This window comes from Papio anubis, chromosome 11, assembly GCF_008728515.1.
Source record: "Papio anubis isolate 15944 chromosome 11, Panubis1.0, whole genome shotgun sequence".
Lineage (NCBI taxonomy): Eukaryota > Metazoa > Chordata > Mammalia > Primates > Cercopithecidae > Papio > Papio anubis.
Window position 1 is genome coordinate 73,825,647 of NC_044986.1, and position 20,661 is coordinate 73,846,307.

The 20,661-nt window shown below is 41.1% G+C and overlaps 1 protein-coding gene across 48 annotated transcripts in view; it reads right to left on the reverse strand.

Moving 5' to 3' along the window:
* The window catches only part of KCNMA1 (potassium calcium-activated channel subfamily M alpha 1), a 766,524-nt gene that overhangs the window by 308,310 nt on the left and 437,553 nt on the right, over positions 1-20,661 (reverse strand). For all 48 annotated transcript variants that reach the window (XM_021943995.2, XM_017962870.3, XM_017962890.2 and 45 more), the window contains 2 exons: positions 5,874-5,967; positions 4,440-4,551 (listed from right to left, as the gene is read on the reverse strand). In XM_021943995.2, the coding sequence (XP_021799687.1) occupies positions 4,440-4,551; positions 5,874-5,967 (206 nt within the window). The remainder of the gene's footprint in view (positions 1-4,439; positions 4,552-5,873; positions 5,968-20,661) is intronic.

Here is a 20,661-nt window from a genome sequence, read left to right on the forward strand (position 1 = left end):
GAATTAAAATAAGCAGTATCTTGCTGCTTGTCGACATGAGTATCCTCACATCTGCTGCCTTATTTTTTATTCTGTTCTGGTTTGTTTTCTCTTGCGGTGCTTTAAAATATGATAGGTAGATTAGAAAGAGAGGCCGAGGTAATCCCAGCTTCTGTTCATTAAGCTCATATGAAGTACGTGTTGTTCTACTCACATTACCTCAGTGAATCCCTATGAGGTGGGTGCTATAATTAGCCCCATTGTACAGGTGAGACAACTGAGCCTGAGGAAGATAAAATGCTCATGCTAAGTGTCCCATCAGCAAATAGGTGAGCCAAAATGTGGACTGAGTTGGTGGAGCTCAGAGCTGAGCTTTAATCTACTCTGCGCTAATATCTGGGGATGTGCTTAAGCTCCAGTCTCTCTGTCCCAGATGGAGCAGGTCGGATCTCCAAGCTGCTGAGGGGCACTAGGACTCGGGAGATACCAGGCTAGCTCTGCGTTCTTCTGGTCCTCCTGGCATTTCTAGAAACTGGAGGTGGGCAAGGAGGAGGGGAAGGAGGAGCCAGGAGAACACGGAGTCTGAAATAAGATCTCTCCCCTCTCTTCCTGCCTGGAGTGAAGCCCTTTATGAGTAAGCACCAATGGAGGGATGCCAACACGACGCAGCAAAACCAGCCCTGTCATTCCCAAGCCAGGGCTCCCAACTGCAAATCATTCAAGGGTAAGGACACAGAAAGAGGAGCAGAGGAAGAGTGTGGACATAAAGTCAGACCACATCTTGGGGAATGCACCCCTCCCACCACTCCCAGGAGATGTGACCTTGGACAAGATATCTCTCTGAGCCTCAGTTTCTTCATCTGTAAATGGGGCAATGACAAGTCCTGCCTCATAGGTTTGCTCTGAGGATTGAGTCCATGTAGGTGAGGGGCTTTCCAGAGTGCCCATCACACAGTAGAAGCTGACTACATATTAGTGTCTCTATGAATACACCGTTACATGCGCTAGGATGATCTGTGCAATGAATGTATTCTGTACTATACAACACACAATCATATGCCAACAATTGAAAACTAAACATGGTGCGGACAGTGTTCTGGGAAAGGTACGGGCAGGGGCCCTGCATTCACTCTGGTTTTTATCTCCCACAGAGCCAGCTACTGCACAGTCCTACCCTCAGCAGGGCTGGGAAAGTCTGTGCAGGAGAATTGGCATAGACTTTGGTTTCCTGCATCTTATCCCAAACCTCAGCCAGAAAAGGCAGCACCCTTCCACTTTCCAGGAGAAGGGCAGCCAAACATGAAATGCCCCTATTTAATGGGATTATTTCTTCTCCTTTATAAGTCATATCTCATGGGAATGTTCATTTTCTCTCTGGCAGCTCATCAGTACAATAATTGTTTCACAATGTAATAACCCATGTATTAAGTCAGATGAGAACCTCCTTGAAATATTATTATCCTGAATCCTCTTCCATAACAGGGAGATAAGTTTTAGATCTCACCCAAGGAGATTTCGTTACCAAAGAACCCAAAGCATTTCATTACAGGTGCTTTCTCCTACAAGAGGAGAGACATTACTTTTTATTTTTGTTATTATTATTTCATAGACCAAAAGGTTATTGTTCTATGGGTTCAATTTCAACAGCACTGATGCTTCCTAATCATACCGTGTCATTTACTTCCTTATTAGGTTCAGTGTTTCCTGCTTTCCCCACACTGCAGTATAGGAGGGTAGGGGGAAGGGACTCTATTTCTACACTGTTGTTTCTCAATCATCTGGGACAGTACCTGACATATAGTAGATGCTCAATAAATATTAATATACAAACGGAAGCGAGCACATTTAGAGCACATTTCTTTTGGAAAGCCACCACAGTTGATGCAAAGATGTATCTCATTAGAATTCATTTAAACCTCTTTTATTTCCTATTCAATTATTTTTTGCCCCCATTCTGTGTTTGTGCCAATGGATTTTTTATGAGATCAGAACATATCTCCAAAAATCAGAATTAAATCATCCACAAGAAGGCTATGGATTTCAAAGCATACCAGAACTCCTGGCGCTAAAATGCTTCAGAGAACGTGTCACTCACCACAAGGAGGCTCAGCTCCACACCTTTACTGGGGGCATGTTCTGCTCACTGCAGAGGAGGATGTCTCCACCACAGTCACCAGGGAGCCCTTCCATCACCCAGGCCCACAGGGGACCAAGAGAGAATGGACACTGGCAGAAAGTGCAGATTGAGGAAGTATGAGGACTAGAAGGTAATTTCATTTAAACCCCCATTCTTCAGATAGGAAAACTGAGGATCCAGAAAAGCAAAGTGGTTGTTTGAATGCACACGGTAATTAAGCACAGCCAGGTGAAGAAGGCGGATCCCACCTGTCCCCTTCCCCGTCGATTTCCCTGTGTGTGCATGGGTGTGTGTTTGAACTCTTAGCAACAAGATGTTTTAAAAGGACTCCCTGTTAACAGCTCATCCATAATTTTGACTCAGGGATGCTGCTGATAGAATTCTACTAGCTTCCCTGTCCACCCCAATGACCTAGATCCTACATGTCCCATTAATGACTCAAGAGCCTTAAAGACTTCCTGAGCTAAAAGATTCTTCAAGATCATCTAGCCAAATCTTTATCTCACAGATGAAAAACAATGGGCTAAGAAAAGTGAGCTCCCAGGTCACAAAGCCAGTTAACAGTGAAGCTACAGCAGCTGGGACCGCTGACACCCAGGAACACGTAAGTAACACTGAGGACACTTCTTAGATTTGTGTGTGACTCTACTAGCCTCATCAGGATAAGGAGAAAATAAGAAGGAATTGGGATACGATAAGCAAAAAATCCAGTCTAACCAAGCATATCTCAGGTCCAAAACGAAAAATTTTCCTTAGAGCAAGAGAATATAATTCTAATAAGAAAACTAGTAGCAAAAGAAATCTTTTTAGGATAGGGACCCATACATACGTGTATGCATGCACACATATGTATGTGCATATAATACAGCGGAGTACCACACATACTATATTAAGAAGATGCTTATTTTTAAAAAATACTTGACACTAGGTATATAATAAATTAACAGTGCTAACAATGGCAACAAAATGGATTGCTAGTGCAAGCCTATCTTGACACAACATTTTTTTAAGTTATCCATCAATGTCTGCACAAAAGAAAATACACATATTCTTTGAACCAGCAATTCCTCTTCCAGGAACCTGGAACTATTGACAGAAATAGAATTATACAAATATATGAATAACGGTGTTTATTAAACCATCGTTTCTAGCAGCAATAGGAGGAAAAGAAAAACATTCAGGTGGTCTATCATTAGGGTTATGGCTGAATATACTGTGATACAAACAAATTATAGAGTCTTATACAACTGTTATAAAATGAGTTATCACAGAGCTGAAGGGATGTCCATCACGATTAGTGAGGAAGCCAAATTGTGGTGCAATGCAATTATTTGATACAATTTCTCATACAAACACCACCATCTCTAAAACACTTCACATGTGAAGGCCTGGGAACCGTGGGTGTTTAAAGGAGGAGGCAGTGATGGATGCAAGGGGGAAAGATGATGAATGTGTTCTTCACACATCTTTGCTTTCACTGATTACAACGTATGCGTGTTGCTTTTTAAATAATTAACTTAAGCCAAAATTCCTAAAAAATAAGGACAGAAGGAACCCACAGAGAGTCCTCCAGGTTCTGTTTCAGCCTCCCTTCTTCCCTAGTAGACCCCAGGACAGCAGGAATACTCTGAATTCAGGGAAAAAATGAAATCAACGCAGCAATGAGAAACCTGAAGCTGTCTCTCTAAGCCCTGGACTTCCAGGACTATTCTCTGGTCAAGTTACTTTCCCCACTAAAGTGTTCTAGTCCTGGTCCAGGATGTGCCCTGTACAGTACAGCCCAGCAGCACTCTCCTGTTAACCCAGAAAGGGACCTCAGTCTCCTGTAAGGTGAGAGATGACTCAAGAAACTTCATCTCTCCCTGCCCTCCAAAGAACCTTGTACCTATAAATAGACCATGAAGAACCCACTTTTTGGAAGCAGATTGAAGCTAACTTTGGCAGGCAGGCCTCTGGGGTGCCTAAGCCAGCCACTTGAAAAGCTGGCTTTACCACCATGGGCTTCTTAATCCAGTCCTGACTCTAAGTTCCTGAATGAAAAGTGACAGAACCATGAACATAAAGGCCCTGGCTGTGACAGTGATGACCACTAGGCTTTGACAATTATAAAACTGCATTACCTGAAGCACGAACTGTGCAAACCCTTCGGGGCTAGTGCTCCAAAGAGAGCTGCCACCATCAACTTCTAAAACTCCAAGAGCATTGTTCACATTAATACATACAATGTTCTTTGTAGGGAGACAGCCCCCTGGTCCACTGCAAATTCTGTCCTTCAGCCAGGACTCGGGAACCAGGAAGGAGAAGGAAAGAGAGGTTGACTTACCAAGCCAACTTCTGTTTAAGTACACAGACACAAACACGGGAGGCACCGTGAAGAAATCCACTACAGAGTTCACTTCCAGCCAGAACCACAGCTTATCATTGGCTGCAATAAACTGGAGGAAAGAAGAAAAAAGAAAGAGAAAAAACATGAGAAGCACGGTGCCGGCATCCAATGTACACTCTTTTGTCAAAGGGTAAGTTTTGAGTTTTCATAGGGGTAAGTTTTGAATTTCCATAGGGCCACCATGCCCGGCTAAATTTTTTATTTTTAGTAAAGATGGGATTTCACCATGTTGGCCAGGCTGGTCTCAAGCTCCTGACCACAAGGGATCCACCCCGCTCAGCCTCCCAAAGTGCTGGGATTACAGGCATGAGCCACCATACCCGGCCTATTTCTATTTAGTTTTTAAGGTCTGGAGGGAGAGGTTATGTCCTTCTCATATCTACACAAAGCACATGCTTTTATGGTTGGGCACATATGTTTTCTAGTGCCCCATATAGGGCCCTAAATAGATGAACTATATGATATGTTAGTCTTACGGAAAGATCAGGCAGTGTATTTTTCTGTGGTTTTCAACAGCTTCATAGGGAAGATTGGGTGATTTTACTTTTATTAGACTCATTCATGTAAATATAACTATAAATAAAGCACGTATGTATACATTCACACACACACATACACACACACACACAAAATTCTGTCCATCTACTCTCCTCACCCTCCTTTCATTCATACTCACAACTTCTCTCTCAGGGCTCAGCTAAGTGAACACTGCTAAACATAATTTTAAGAGCTGAAGAGGTTTATTTCTATTTACTTTTGTTTTATTTTATTTTTTGAGATGGAGTCTCACTCTGTCACTCAGGCTGGAGTACAGTGGCATGATCTCTGGCTTAGTGCAACCTCTGCCTCCCAGGTTCAAGCAATTCTCCTGTCTCAGCCTCCCGAGTAGCTGGGATTACAGATGCCCACCACCATGCCTGGCTAACTTTTGTATTTTTAGTAGAGATAGAATTTCACCATGTTGGCCAGGCTGGTCTCGAACTCCTGACCTCAGGTGATCCACCTGCCTCAGTCTCCCAAAGTGCTGGGATTACAGGCGTGAGTCACCACATCCAGCCTATTTCTATTTAATTTTTAAGGGAACATGGCATTGTGTGAAGAGAGATGAGAAACAATCCACCTGTGGATACATCATCAATTTTCCTCAATCCATATTTCTCCCCCTTGAAACAAAACTTAAGTGAATTCCAGAAAATGCTTAGCTAAGGAGCGGGCTCTCTCCCAGACTGAAAAGCAGAATGCAGGTGTGCTGTCTCTCCTGGAAACACTGGGTTTTATCTTGACTGTGAGAGCAGACGCTAATGGGGATGATCCCTGGGTCCCAGACTGAAACACCCCATTGTGATACTGAGTAATGTTGCACAAACTTACCCGCAAGCCAAAGTAGAGAAGGAAGAACACGTTGAAAGCCATGTCGATCTGTAATGTGAAATCTTTGTAGAAATTCTGGCAGGATTCTATTGGGCTATTAGACAGGAAGAAGAAAAAGCAAGAGGTAAATGACAGGTAGTATCATCCAGTCTCCCATGATGCTGAGAAGTGGCAGTGCTTAGGATAGACGATGAAATGAATATTCATAAAAGAAAACATTTGGTCTTTCTGCCTCCTGGGATCATCAAGCAAGCATTGCCAAGGGGTCTTTCCATTCAACCGTTCGGGAACTACTGTTCATTTATTTGTTGCTTTTGAAATTGTTATATATCTATCATTTTTTATCATCATTCAGCAGTTGAACGAAGAATCTAAAGAGGAACATGCAGATACCTTGGAGGAAGGACAAGCAGGAGAGGCCTCCAAATTCCTTAATTTCATATTAACCCTTAAAGAACTTCTTTCTTTCTTTGAGAGGACACATGCCAAAGCTAAAACACAATTCTTCATGCCCTCCAACACACTGGCAGTGGGGCCCGTTTTCAATTAAACACAGTGGTTGTGTTTTGGACCTTTTAAAAACCATTAGTTGATTAACAAATATAGGACCCAGGAGCATCTCAAGAAAGCTAGAGAGGAGAGGATCCTGGGTGAGGTTCTGGCTAGACTAAGCACGGACTTTCTGTGCAGGACTCACATCTGGGGAAAGAAGTATTGTCCAACCGGCCAAATTCAGACCATTAAACCAAAATGTTGAAGCAGTACTCTAAGGGTTAATTTTCTTTCTTTTTTTTTTTTTTTTTTGCATGCATGCTAATTGACTTGGTGTGTGTGTCGAGCAGCCAATGCGAACCCCCAGCACACTCTACTTCAAGAGTCGCCAGTTCAAAAGGGTACTACTATACAAACTGGTACAAGACCTATGTGCTTTCCTGTGTCAAACTGATCAGAGGATCAGTGTGTGGAAACTCCCAAGGTTTGGGCTGGGTGGGAAGCAGGAAAGCCTCATAAACACTCAAAGCTGTGAATGGAAATTCATATAGTATTCTGTGATCAGTAGGTAAATAGTAACACCCAGGCCAGGAACGTGAAGGTGAAGTGAGGTGAGGGAAAGGAGACAGAATACCAACAGAAGCAAAACACTTTCCCTAAAGGGAAGCGACATAGACCTCCTCCCTCCAGGAGAGGGCCAGCTTGAGAAATGGAAGATGAAGGATTTTCTAGCAGTGCCAGTTTGGAAATCACTGTGTGCAATACCAGTTAGTATAGTTGCACTTCTGTAAGGACAACGCTTGGCTGTTCAACAGGCAGGAATCTGTGCAGTAGAGGAACTCAGGGCCCACTTAGAGGCAGGGTGAGTCTGTGGGAATCTCCGATCATGTTCCATGCACTGGATTTATCCATTCTTCATCTCTGCTACAAGTCAAACATGCCCTACGTCATCTCCCAAATCACGTGGAAAAATCTCCAGACAAGCATTAAGAGTAACCTATATTTGCAGTCACAAACTAGGCAGACTGAACAGAAAACAACACTGAAAAACAGTTCTTTAAAAAAAAACAAAAACAAAAAACAAAACAAAAAAAAAACAAAAAACGACAATTGCCAGGTTTTCACTAAGATAGGGAAGTGGGTAGAAAGACAGCATGGAATTTGGTTAGTTCAATGCTGAAAGGAGACACAAGCAAGGAAGCCAAACATCACAGCCTGCCATGGCTCTAGGCCTGCTCTCCTACACAGGTACTAATTTTGATGAAAAAAGGAAAATCCAGGCTACAGTGAATCGGTGACACTTTTGCAATTCTCAGGCCATGGGGGTGCTTGTTTTGTTTCAAAAACAAGACCCAAAAATCCATGGGTGTCAGAGTTCCCAGTCACTCTAGTTGCAGTGAAAAATGTGCACGAACTGGGTTGACCAGAAATCCTATAGATTCCAGGGTTGAAGAGACAATGCATCTCTATGCTATGGAAGCCACCGGCAGGATACGTTACTAAAGAGTAAATGGTGTGTGTGTGTGTATGTGTGTGTGTGTGTGTGAGAGAGAGAGAGAGAGAATAAGCAAACAAGGATGGGGAGATCTGTAGGTAACTACTGTACTCAGGTGCTCACTTGTGCCAGTGGGGACTCACGTAGCTATGCATTATAAACTCATAGTCATCAAGATTGATGTATACGCAGTCAAGGGGAGAGAAAAAAAGTATTGGTTCCCAAGACTATCATGGAAAACTGACTGTTGTTTCACCAAGGCCAAAACCTGACTGTTGCCCTCACAGTTATTGGTGGAGTTACTGGTGGCATATTTGGGGCCGTCGTGAGTTCCCTAGCTCCTATTAATTCTATGGCCTCTGTGGTTAATTTGGTGGTAACCTAGAAATACAGCTAATTGGAAAAGTATTTGCTAGGCTGTGGTAGAAAATGGAATAGCTTGGGGAGAGATGTGAGCTGAATGCCACGGAGGACATTTGGATTCAACATAAATGGAAACAGGTATTGAGAAGAGCATAAGGAATTGGCTGCAGCAACTTCTCCACTGTTTCTTACCTTCCTGGTCCTTTCTGTCATCTCTTCTCATAATGCTTATGTTCAATGGCCACAATGAAAGGGCTTGAAGCTAGAGGACATGGTGTTGAAAAATGCACCTTAACAACACCCCTGGTTTACAGGAAACATGTTGAAGCCATACAAGACCTTTTCTCTAATCCTTTCAAACAATTTAGAACTGATTTCATCATGTTTCATTATCATTCCTTGAGTACTAGACTTGGAGCTGAAATACTAGAGGAAGTAAATGATGCTGCTGGCACAGGTGGCTTTTCCTCTGACTGAAGCTGGAAGGTAATATGAGCAAACCCCAATGATATGAGGGGGCAGGGGGCAGGCAGAGAAGCAGGAAACTCTGGGACAAAAGACCCAGGTAGGATGAGTGATTGGGCAATGTACTTTCTATCCCTTTTAGCTATTTCCTGCTTGCCACTACAGCCCCAGCAGAAATGTCCTGCCTGATTTTTTTCAAGTGGCAACAGAACTGTTTATCAGATCCCCTCTGAGATAAGTCCCCTGAGTGCCTATAGTTCACAGACTCGCACAATCACAGACCACAGAGTGGAGCTTCCAAAGCCCCATTATTTCATTCCTCAGACGGAAACAACCCATGGAGACATTCATTGATCCTTTAAAAAGAGAATACATAATTCAACAACAAAAGAGTTGGCCATATCAACCAGGATTTATTTTCCTCCCAAAGAGACTTTATCTTAATGATTAATGCACATTACAGGATGGAGAATGAAATACAAACACTCTCCCTTCTTGTGTAAAGTAGGAGGAGTTTCCTTGTCTAGATACACAGAAACTTTAAAAGCTAGCAAAGAAATTATGCTTTAAAGGAAAAAAAAAAAAAAACTACAAAGGAAAGTGACTCTGGATCACACACAGACTTAGATTTCCAGTCTGATGAGGCATATCCACCTCAGAAGGATTTACATAGTATATGTTGCCATAGGAAAAAAAAAAGGCGGAGTTTTACGAACTGAAATAACACAGTTCTGCCTCCGGTGGTAAAAAACTGACTTACCCTAAATTGCTACGGGTTAACTAACTTAACTTACATCCTCTTTATAATTAGAGGATACAAGATACTTGGTAAGTGACAGACTATTCATTTCTAGGCTCCCATAATCCATGAAACAAGTGTGATACTAAAACCATAGGCAAATTTAGCATTTGGACCAGGACTCCATGACTGGGCACCTTCAAAAGAGCCTCAGTAAAGAGATGATTCTTATGGAGTAAAGGTTCAGTTGTAGGGTAGAGGTTGAAATACAAACTCCTGTTTCCTCTTGGCCATCAAGTGAGTATATCATCAGCATTTAGATGCCTCTACAGAGGAAAATAAGACTCACCCAAAGTAGGAAGTGTTTCTCTTTCCTCATCTACTTAGTAATCAAATTTTCAAAAAGACTCTTGAGCAGGAAGATGCAACAGACCTTCCCGAAGACTGACTTAAGAACTTGTCTTTTCAGAGCACCAGGCAAGTGAGGGCTACCCAGGTTTTCTTTCAGAGGGCAGGAGCTCTAAGCACAAAATCTCACTGCTAGCAGTGCTTCCTCTGGGCACCTTCCTCATCTCCAAGGGGGAAGGATCACCCCCTCTTCGCAGCCTCTAAACTTCCCTGGGTTTGCTGCAGTCTCTTTTCCCACCTTCCTGAGTCTGGCTGCCGAACCCTGTGAAGCTACTTCTCCAGGGTAGTCGTTCTCAAACTTTGGCATGCAGTTGGAGGGCTTGTTAAAATCTTGCTGGGCTCCATCCCCAGTCTCTGATTTAGTAGATTTGGGGGTGGGGGCCTTAGATGTTGCATTTCTCACAATTTCCCAGATCATGGGGATGCTGCTTCTCTGGGAACACCACTTTGAGATCTGCCACTCCCAAAAACCTTTCTTGCAACTGCACACTAATTATAGGTGTCACTGCTCAAGAAACTTCCCATTCAGACCTGAACAGAGATGATTCAGTGTTTGAGCCTGCCTCCAGATAACCAGCTGCATACCACTTAGCTAATTGCTGAGATCAAGGAGTTGAACAGACATTTTCTGTTTCAGAGGCAAACGAGGGGGTGAAAAAATTAAAAAGATACAGGGAAGCAATTGCAATGCCACTGTGCAAGCTTCACCAGTGGACATTCCAATTAACAATCAGAGAGTACCTGCTGAGCACATTTTTGATTAAGATTAAAAGGAAAAATGATCAAGTACAGATGGGGAGGGGTTACAGAGACCATCATTTATAGGGGATAAAGAAATGGTAAGTAGCTTGAGAATAACAACAACAATAACACACATCCAAGATGATTTAATAGGGAAGGGACTGGCTGAAGAACAAGATAGCATTTTGTGAAATAATTTCCAACATTCAAATTCTCCTCACTCTTGTGGCTAGTCCCTTTTTAAACTGAATGGGGCCCTCTCAATTCCCACCTGAATTATGAACAGGCAGAGTTCAGGCCCACAGCACCACAGACATGAGTCAACGCAATAAGCCTAATGATTCTAGACTCTTCTCCAAGTCTCACCTCTGCAATGCTGCCAAATTAATTTAATTAAAAGATGTCATTCGTCCACCATCATGGTCCCCTCCTGTTTCATACATGAACTCTAAGCCCGGCTAGGAAGAACTTTTAAAACCTAAACTCATCCTACATCTCCTACTTTATTTTCTACTATGTTTCAGTCCAAACTTTTGCCTTCATTATTTCATGAATGTGACCCATGTATTCCCTAATTTTAAATCTATGCCTTCTCTGTGGCCTCTTCAACTGCTCTTTACTCTTTGTGTTCAAACCTTGGGCAGTCTTTGAGGCCAACCTCAAGACTTGATTCAGCAAACTACTTGTGCCCTCATTGACCTCTCCCATCTCTGAATTCCCATGCTACTGGGAGCAAAAAATTCTAAACTGTCTCATTATGTTCATATTCAATTATTCTTCAATTCAATGTAATAATACCTGACAATTATATAAAATTTACATATGCTATTGCATTTGGTCCTCACAAAATGGCAGAATGACGTAGATATTGTGCTATAATCCCCATTTTACAGACAGAGAAGCAGAGGTTTAGATATCCAACCAAGACCCTGCAGCTATGTGGTAGAGTTAGGATAGAGACGCACTAGCCTTGTGCTATACCACTTCCTCTCCAGATGGAGTACAGCCTTCTTGGAGAGGAAGAGGAAGCATAAGACATAGTGTCTGCTATCTACAGAGCCTCACCTGGAGCTCATGCAAAAATGATGGGAGTGGTTGACTGATTCATAAATCCTTCATAGAGGAGGACAAACTGCCCTAGAAAAAAATTCATGTGTTTGTTGGGTGGTCTAGGAAAATGCATAGGAAGCAGATGTATTTAACCTGTACCTAACCCTAACCCTGCTCAGTAGAGACTGTCATAGGGACACTAATAATCCCCAGAAGACCTCTCTGGGACCCTGTGTGGGGCGGTGGCATCACAAAGACTGATCCCATCGGCTGAGAGGAAGTTCTTCTGCTTATAGAGAAATAACTTCTAGTTATCCATCTGATTAAAGATGAATGACCCTTCAAGTGGCCCAATCTTCCCTCACCCTCTCCTATTCTAGGAGAACAAGGATGAAGATAATGAAAGCTGATAATACTTAGATACTCTGAAGACTCTTAATTATGAACTAAATGATTAATAAGCTTTGCATCCCATTGGATCCAATCAAAATAAATTTTAAAAAGACATCATATAGAGATGGATTTTTATGGAACCTATCTATAACCAAGAGGGAGTAGGTCTAAGTGATTTGAAGTTTTCCTGGCTATGTCTGGACATACTGGATAAACTAAGTGCCTCAGTTTTCCTGCCTACAGAACTGGAATAAAAGCATTTAGCCAGCCAGAATATTGTGAGACAGACTAATTTTAAAAGGGAGGCAAGTCTTTGCAATGTACTTCAAATTAGAAACTGATATTATTATTCATAAAATTTAAGATCACAGAAAAATATTTTGTGAGCTAATAACAATAATGGATTTAGTGTGAATGACATGATACTAATTCATCATCGAAAAAGCAATAATATTTATATAGAACATTTTCTCCTGAACTGGACAACACCCCAGGACTGCCCTGAACCTGACTGGATCCAAGCTGAAAGCTTTGTATTCTTTTGTTTTCCTTCATGCTACCATTTTAATTATCTTATCACAGCTGTGTACCTAAGAGTTCATCTTTCTAATATCGATTCTTCTCAGGTTTACACTGGACGGGGCATGTGTTCAATAAGTTGTGTAGTTTTTAGTTTTACCAAACAGAATAAAGCATCTCCAGTTTATCCCAGAACATCATGGAGTGGTTATCTTCTAAGATGTGGTTATCTTTCATGCGTCAGTTTGTGGGCAATCATTAATCAATAGTAATGATGATAACACCAAAATGGGCTCCCCCTTTTTTATCTTAAAACATTTTTCTTAGACCTTGAAATGGCTCTAATGTAAATAGAAAACAGTCTTTGTTACTCTGCAGTATTGATCAATTATGATCCCATGCCAGCTGGTCATTTAACTGGCTTTATTGGGAAGTCATCAGTTATAGGTTTGTATCAACAGAACTATTAATCCTTTTGATGGCAGCAGGTTCCTAATTATAGCTCTGCTCAGTTGAAGAGATGTGATCCAATAGCCACAAATATATGTATCCCATGTTGAAATGAATTGGAGCATACCGGAAAGTAGTATAAAAACCCTCACAACTCTTTAGAATCCGTATATGCTCTGCATTTTTGAGCTTTGAGTAATATGGAGAATTCTGAAACAATGATAGCAGTTGACTTCAGAGCAGTTGTAAGGCTCAGGATGTCTACCCACATAATTATTCCTAAGAATAAAACATTCTTCTAGGAGACAAATAAAATGACATAGATTGCTAATGGAGAGAATGGAATATGTCAATTCCTTAAAATTTCTCAATAAAACACACACAGATCATTTGTTTTCATGAAACTCAGATGGTGAGAACCTCTTGTTTGTTATGAAGCTCTTTTAAATTTTATCTAATAAGATTTCAATATTATATCTGAACTAAGAGTCTCCTTTCCCATCTTCATTCCATATTTTTTATCCACAATGGAGCTAGATAGGTCTAGCAAAAGCAAAATATGGGCATTACAAGTTGACCTCAAAAGTGTTTGGCAGCTAGGTAGTTTTAGAATTCAATGGAAGAGTTAAAGTTCCAGCTCTGTCACTTATTAGCCATAGGATCTTGAGCAAATAATTTGACCTCTTTAAGCCTTTGTTTTCTCTTCTGTGAACTGGGGATAAGGTTATGAATTCCCAAGGTTGTTCTAAGAATGAATCAGATGACTCAGCACTCAAAAGTGATAGTAATTTCTAAAACTAAGGTAATAATCATAGTGATAATAGTAACTGTTTGTAGAAAAGGCCCACCAAAAGGCAATCATTCAACTGAACAATAACTGATAGGATCAATTGTTTCTATTTTTTTCATTTATTTTTTCATTTGTGTCTGCTTTACTGCCTCTTTATCTGGTGTTGCATTGTAATCCAAATGCCCAACAGGCTGTCCACTGAGCTATTGTGAGATTTCACAAATGCCTAGTATAACTCTATAGAGTATTAAAGAAGAAAAAGTGAAAATTATATTTCCATGAAGGTAGCCACACAGTCTCATCAATGCTAAATAATTAACCAAGATTTCTTGACAGAGAAAACCATTAGTCACTTTAATGAGTGGCCACAGGAGTCTGTGTATTCTTTTTTCCTGTTTTTTTTTCTTTTTTTTTTTTTTTTTTTTTAGAGATGAGAGCTTTCCTTGCCTGGTTGGCTTAGCACAGATCTACATAAGAGGCAGAGATCTGAACCAGTCATATATCTTATAAGTATCTCTTCTAAGTTTTCTTCTGTAAGAGCAAGTACTTTTTCACTGTTACACTCTTGGAATGATGTCCAAGACAACCTATCCACTAATGCTTGTTTTCTCCAGCTTATCTGCAGACTACAATTATTTCAATCACAGTTGTTACCACAGTAGAATTAGTGTTCATATTTGCCAGCAACTTTTATGTAATAAATCGGAGTTAAGCTACTATATAAAACAGAGTCTTTCCAAACAAGTATTGCTTGATTTTAGTTTTCACTAAACTGTCTGAGGAATCATGACCGACCAGTTCTACTCACTCATTCCCCTTCCTCCATTGTCTAGCCATCCCCTCAACCTTTTGTTTTTAGGAAACTCTTATCTATCTAGAAGAGGAATGGGATGGAGTAGATTATCCAAATAGCACTAAATGCATATGCATTCATGCACATATACCAGAAGACAGAGTGAAAGTTCTTCGAGGGCAGGGTCAACGAGCCATGTATAGGTATGGAGTGGTTCATGTGGGCGGGCATCCACACAACATGTATACACACAAATATCCACAGCCTCCCTGCACAAATATATGCTGTCGGCCCAACCCCAACCCCACCCCCACCCTGGGACCACCCACAAAACAGGACAGCCTAGATGAGGTGATTAGAAATGGGGTAAAGGAAGGAGAAGAGAAGTCCCAGGTCTGAATGGAGAGCTGAGAATCTAGACACAAAGCCTGGCATGGGGAATGGAACCTCTGACCTGTGGATCCATACTCCTGTCACATCTATAGGAATTTAGTCCTAGGGAAGCAAGAATAGACTATTCATGTGACCACCACCTTCTGCTTCCTATGCCTTTTTTTGGGATATTAAATATTGCCACCTAGGTGCTAGGAGACTGATAAACAATCATCTATAACCAGGGATAGCCAACAACCCCAAGCCATTGGGGAGCAAGGACCTGGAGCTCACATTTCTGAAAGAGAGGGCATCCTAGAGAAAGTAGCTCAGGGTACAGTTTCAAAGCACTTCATATCAAGACTTCCCAAATAAGAAGCCCTCATATTCATATAGGGGATGGCAGAGGCTCCTAAGAGAAAATAAGAGCTCTCTATTTGCCAAAGGCTGGCCAATCAGGGCACGGTTGGGCAGGTAGTTTGGTACTCCCATAGCATTAACAGACTTTCAAATCATTGTAATACTTCTTTAGGCTGTTACTAGATGCAGACTTCAAAATTCTGTCTGAGCCTTCTCCTGATATTTGCCTTGGACTCTCTGGGCCTCCCCTGGTCATCTCACCAGTCCCCTACTTAGCTTATGCCTTATGCTCCCTTTTCTTCCCATCCTCCCTGGCTTTGACATAGCCCTGTCATACCTGGATGGCATGACCCTAGCAATGGCACCTTGCTGTGGGTCTCCCTGCAAGGATTTGGAGTAAAGAAGCTAAAACTATTGAATCCACAGCTAGAACCAGCCTGTTCTGGGTTCCAGACTGGCAGTTGGAGATAATGAGATGCCTAAGATGTATCTCTCTCTTATTCTGAACCTTAGTATTTCAGCCAGTAGCCTAAGAGGTCTATTACAGTTCCAACTCTTGTACCTCTCGGCCACATCTGCACTCAAGCAGAATGGCACACAAGCACCTCAGTAGGGCACTCAAGGTCCACACTAACAAAGAGTACCAATGCTGACAACCTGCTGATACTGAATGTAGGAAGCCTGAGAACATCTGGGAAAAAAAAATTATGTAAAATATAGTTGTTCCATTTATCTGCTGCTTCACTTTGACAAACAGACAACAATGTCACATAAAATATTTAGTCACCACAAGGACACCAGCTTATTTAAAGTTACACATGAATTTATATGTGACGCTGAAGGATAATTATAATAGCTTAGTTTCTAACATCTTGAAGTTTTGTTGTTGTTGTTGCTGTTCAGGATTTTTTTTTTTTAAGATGACGCAGAGAGAGACCTCGTACAAGTCTTTCTGATATCTGGCATAGAAAACAATTATACCTTTATTGCACAAGGAAATAAAATAGCTGTGTCTTAGCTCTGTCTTTGGCTGACAGCTAAGGCCTGGAAGTTTTGTAAGTTTTCCTATTTAGGAGTTTTGTTGAGAGCCTAGCGGCCTCACGGCCAAAACAGAGTGTCTGAGATGCTGCTGATTAGAAGTCATGGGTCTGCTGAGTACAAGGCTGGAGTCACTCCTTAGGAATGTCATAAGTGACCTGGGCAGTAGAAACCAACATCACCATGGAAAATCAGACACGATGAGTTACCTTTAAAACAAACTGTCATCATTAACAGGGCAAATGGCAATGACTTATTAGCCCCTATGATTACACAATCATATCTTCAAGTATGCACACTTTTCATTTCCTTCTTGACAACTTCATGAAAGTAATGTCTCATCTCCTGGAACATTTCTTTCCCTTTTTTTTTTCTTTCCCTTTTGCTTCTAATTAACATTGAAAATCATTTATGTATCAAAATTCGGTTTCCCCTGCCCATGTTTCAGAAATAATAAATAGCTGGCCGAGTGTGGTGACTCATGCCTATAATCCCAGCACTTTGGGAAGCCAAGGTAGGCGGATCACCTGATGTCAGGAGTTCGAGAGCCGCCTGGCCAACATAGTGAAACCCCATTTATACTGAAAATACAAAAATTAGCTGGGAGTGGTGGTGAACACCCATAATCCCAGCTACCCAGGAGGCTGAGGCAGGAGAATCGTTTGAAGATTTTGAAGAGGTTGCAGTCAGCCAAGATCGCGCCATTGCACTCCAGCCTGGGCAATGGGGTGAGACTCTGTCTCAAAAAAGAAAAGAAATAATAAATAGCTATTTCCACCATATCAATGACATCCACTAGACTTTTGGATATAAATTTGGAAAGAAATATGATGAATTACATGCCCAGTGGGGTGAAGTGTCTTTCTCCTTGCTTCCTCCTGCAGGTCCTTCTTTTAATTTTATTGTCCTATGGTTGAACTTCTCTGGAGATGTTTCTCCTATCATTGTAAAAACATCTCTGTGAGAGGCCTAGGATGGCCCCAGGAAGCTGATTTCTTAGGATTTTCTCTTCTGTCTCTGTGAATGGATCTCTGTATCCCCACTTTCTGTTGGGCTTCAGAAATCCTTTCATTTTATGAGGAATCACTGTGTTTTTCTGGAAAAGAGTAATGGGTCTCTGTACTGAAGAATCTCACAAAAGAGAATCAGATGTTTCCTTTGCCAAGCCCCCAGATGAAAGTGTTCATAAAATAAGAATATGTCAACGTGCTGGGCAGGATTGTCTGCCTGCACAGGTCTGTACTGTAATTCCATCTAAGCTCCTTTCAAAAAGGGAAATGCTCCCATTCAAAGGATCTTTTAACTGGTTACCAAAAGAACATGCTATGAAATTCGAAGCAAAGTCCATTTTAATAGAATATATAGATAGGATATGTTTAACAGAATAGGAGGATAAAAGGAATGTGGGAAAGCTTCAATATACTAGACCCCCAGATAGTAGAAGATCAGATTTCATGAAGAAAACATAAAAATAAGATAAGAAGCATTCAGCTTTGTTTCATTCAGACTGCTTAGTGCCTAGTCTTGGGCTAAGGGATGCTGACAAGCTAGTATCATCCAGAATTCTCTAGGAACTGTTATTCCTACCCTAGGATTATCACAGCTTGGGATGCCTCGCCTTTCATTTTTCTCAGTTTACAACCAAGGCATGTCTAAAATGGAAAGTATCTATTTGAAATGACAAAAAAAAAAAAAAAAATCAAGTGAGAAAACAGATCCTGACAGTTGTGTTTTATAAAAGTCCATTCGGAGAATACAACAAAGAAGTACACAAGTTTAAAAAAAATAAAGAAAAGAAAGCACTTTCAAAGTAAGTCATTAGACAGCCCTAAGGCAAAAAATATATATTTCAAGAAGAGAAAATGATCACAATTTACAAATCAATGATGTTGAATGCAGTGCCAACATGCTTTAATAAACGCGCTATTTCTTTCTAGTAGTACCATTTTACTTCTTTTAAAGTTGAATTAATGGTTTTCCTAAACACCATACACTATGAGAAATATCAATAATTGCATTTCTTGAGGCATTTAGCCCAAGAGGTGCTTTTAAAAGGTATATGTATTTATTTACATATTTGTTAGATCTAAGCAAAATCAAATCAGGTAACATTATTCAGAAAGACATGAAAGGGTATCATCATCCTGGTCACTTGGTGCACACCCGTGTGAAGTCAGGAACATGTAGGACTGATGATCAGGTAGGTTGTTACTTGGGAAACTGGCCCTAGCTTCTAATTCTTTGTCATTAGTCTTTGCTCAGCATAAACCTAAAAACGGGAGATTTATTTCTCTCTTTTCCAATGTCCTAGTCTTGAATTTTCAAGGGACAGGGTGGCCTCTGTGATATCACAGCAAACTGAGGGCACAAAGGGATGATCCAGGAGAAGCCTCAGGCCCAGTGCTTCAGTGTATTAGAATGCTCGCTGCTTTAATTCATGCATGCGTCCAGTGCTCACCACATTCAGGGCCATAAGGGAAAGCACGTCAACATGCATGGGCAGTGCAGGAAAAGAATCTGGTTAACCTGGAGGCGACAACCGAAAGGGGGAGGTTGCATCATGCAATGAAAAACCACAGCTTGGCCTTAGCTGCCATGCAGAAAGGACCTACATCAAAGAGTCTGCAGTGCGGCTCCTGGGTAAGAGTCGATATGAGAGAGGTGAGTTACTTCAGCAATGAGAAACACAGGCAGAAAAATGTTCAAACCACTCTAAACAGAACACTGTACAGAGCGCTGGCATTACACGCGAGAAGAGGCAGCTTTGGGGACAGGGAGGGGCGAGACAGAGGGAAGGTGAGGACAGAACTGGTCGTTACTCAGTGAAATGGCTTCCCTGGCCATCCTTTCATATGTATGTATTTTTATAATGTATTTCACTTCAACAAATAACCTCATGAGAGTTTTTAACGTCAACCATAATTGTTAAGATGTTATGAAAATTCAGGAGAAACAAGGCATCAGTTACATAAAGATACACACCATGGTTTCCTGTAGTTACAGTTCATTATAGAAGCAGAGCTGAAGCTGGTCAGATAAATAAGAGACAGTTAAGTGCCAACATCCTTAATACTTTGGTTACTGAGCTCATGATGACTCTCAAGGCGTAACATAGTGTTGAAGGAACTCAACAGTCATGAAAGCTCGGGTGGTGCAAGGGTAGGGACTCTATGCATCTATACCCCTGAAAGCCATTTATAACCCTGAAGTTAACCACACTGTCAAGTGGAGCCATCTTTTCTTCATCTCAGCACGAATGGCAGGTGAATAGTGAGCTCACCCCATACATATTGACCAGTTAGCAGAACCCTAGTTACAGGTAAGAGTCTCAAAGGTATTTCTTATCAAAATCAATTCATCAGCAAAAAGCATATATATGTGAGATATATATATATCTATATATATATCTATATATATATAGATATATCTCTTAACATTTTTCTTAAAGGAGTATTAATACTGTGTTAAATTCATCAAGCTTCACTCTACTGTCAAGGCTACACTGGATGTCTAAAAACTAGTTTCCTGTAAACTCCCTGCTTAATATAAGGCCTGTTATCATTTTTCTTGCCTCTTCTGCCTTTTGTGATCTCTGGTACATTGAACACAACTCAAAAAATGGTACGTTCTAGTCCTAACTCACAGTTTCTGCCTCCTAGTTCTGATAGGGGAAGAGCAAGCCCCGTGCTTATAAATTACTGCTTCTAAAATGTTCTCCAGGAGCTCAGCCTTCTGATTCCCCGTGTGTATATGATTGAAACCTTGATAGGGAACTTAGGTCCAGTGTGAATGAGCAGTGCACTACCTCCACCTTCCACGCTCAGTGAGACCTTAACAGACCCACTGAAACTTGAGCACCAGCCAGATCACACGGATGAATGTAGGAGAAGGGAAACACAGGATTCCTCCTGACGCTACCTTCCTCATTCTTTGAGATGCAGCTGTTTCCACTTGATCACAATTTATTCTCTCTTATAGATTAAAAACTCAAAGGCTTAGTTGAATGACATCTTTTCAACAGGATTATCTTTTTGAACAAAAACATAATAGTCTGTATATTCATTCAACAAATGTCTGTGAGATTTTTTCTTTGGTGACAGGCACTATGCTGGCTTTGGAGACGTATAATTCAATAAAACATGATTCTTGCTTGGGAGTAGTTTTCCATTTAGCAGAGAAGTCTTCCCAGATTTTAATTTCTGGCAGCAGATATGCAAGAGCAGCTTGTTTAAAAATTCTACTGATTATCTTGTACGACCTTGGATATTTAATCGTGCTGTGCCTCAGTGTCCTCATTTATAAAATGTAAATAATACCTAC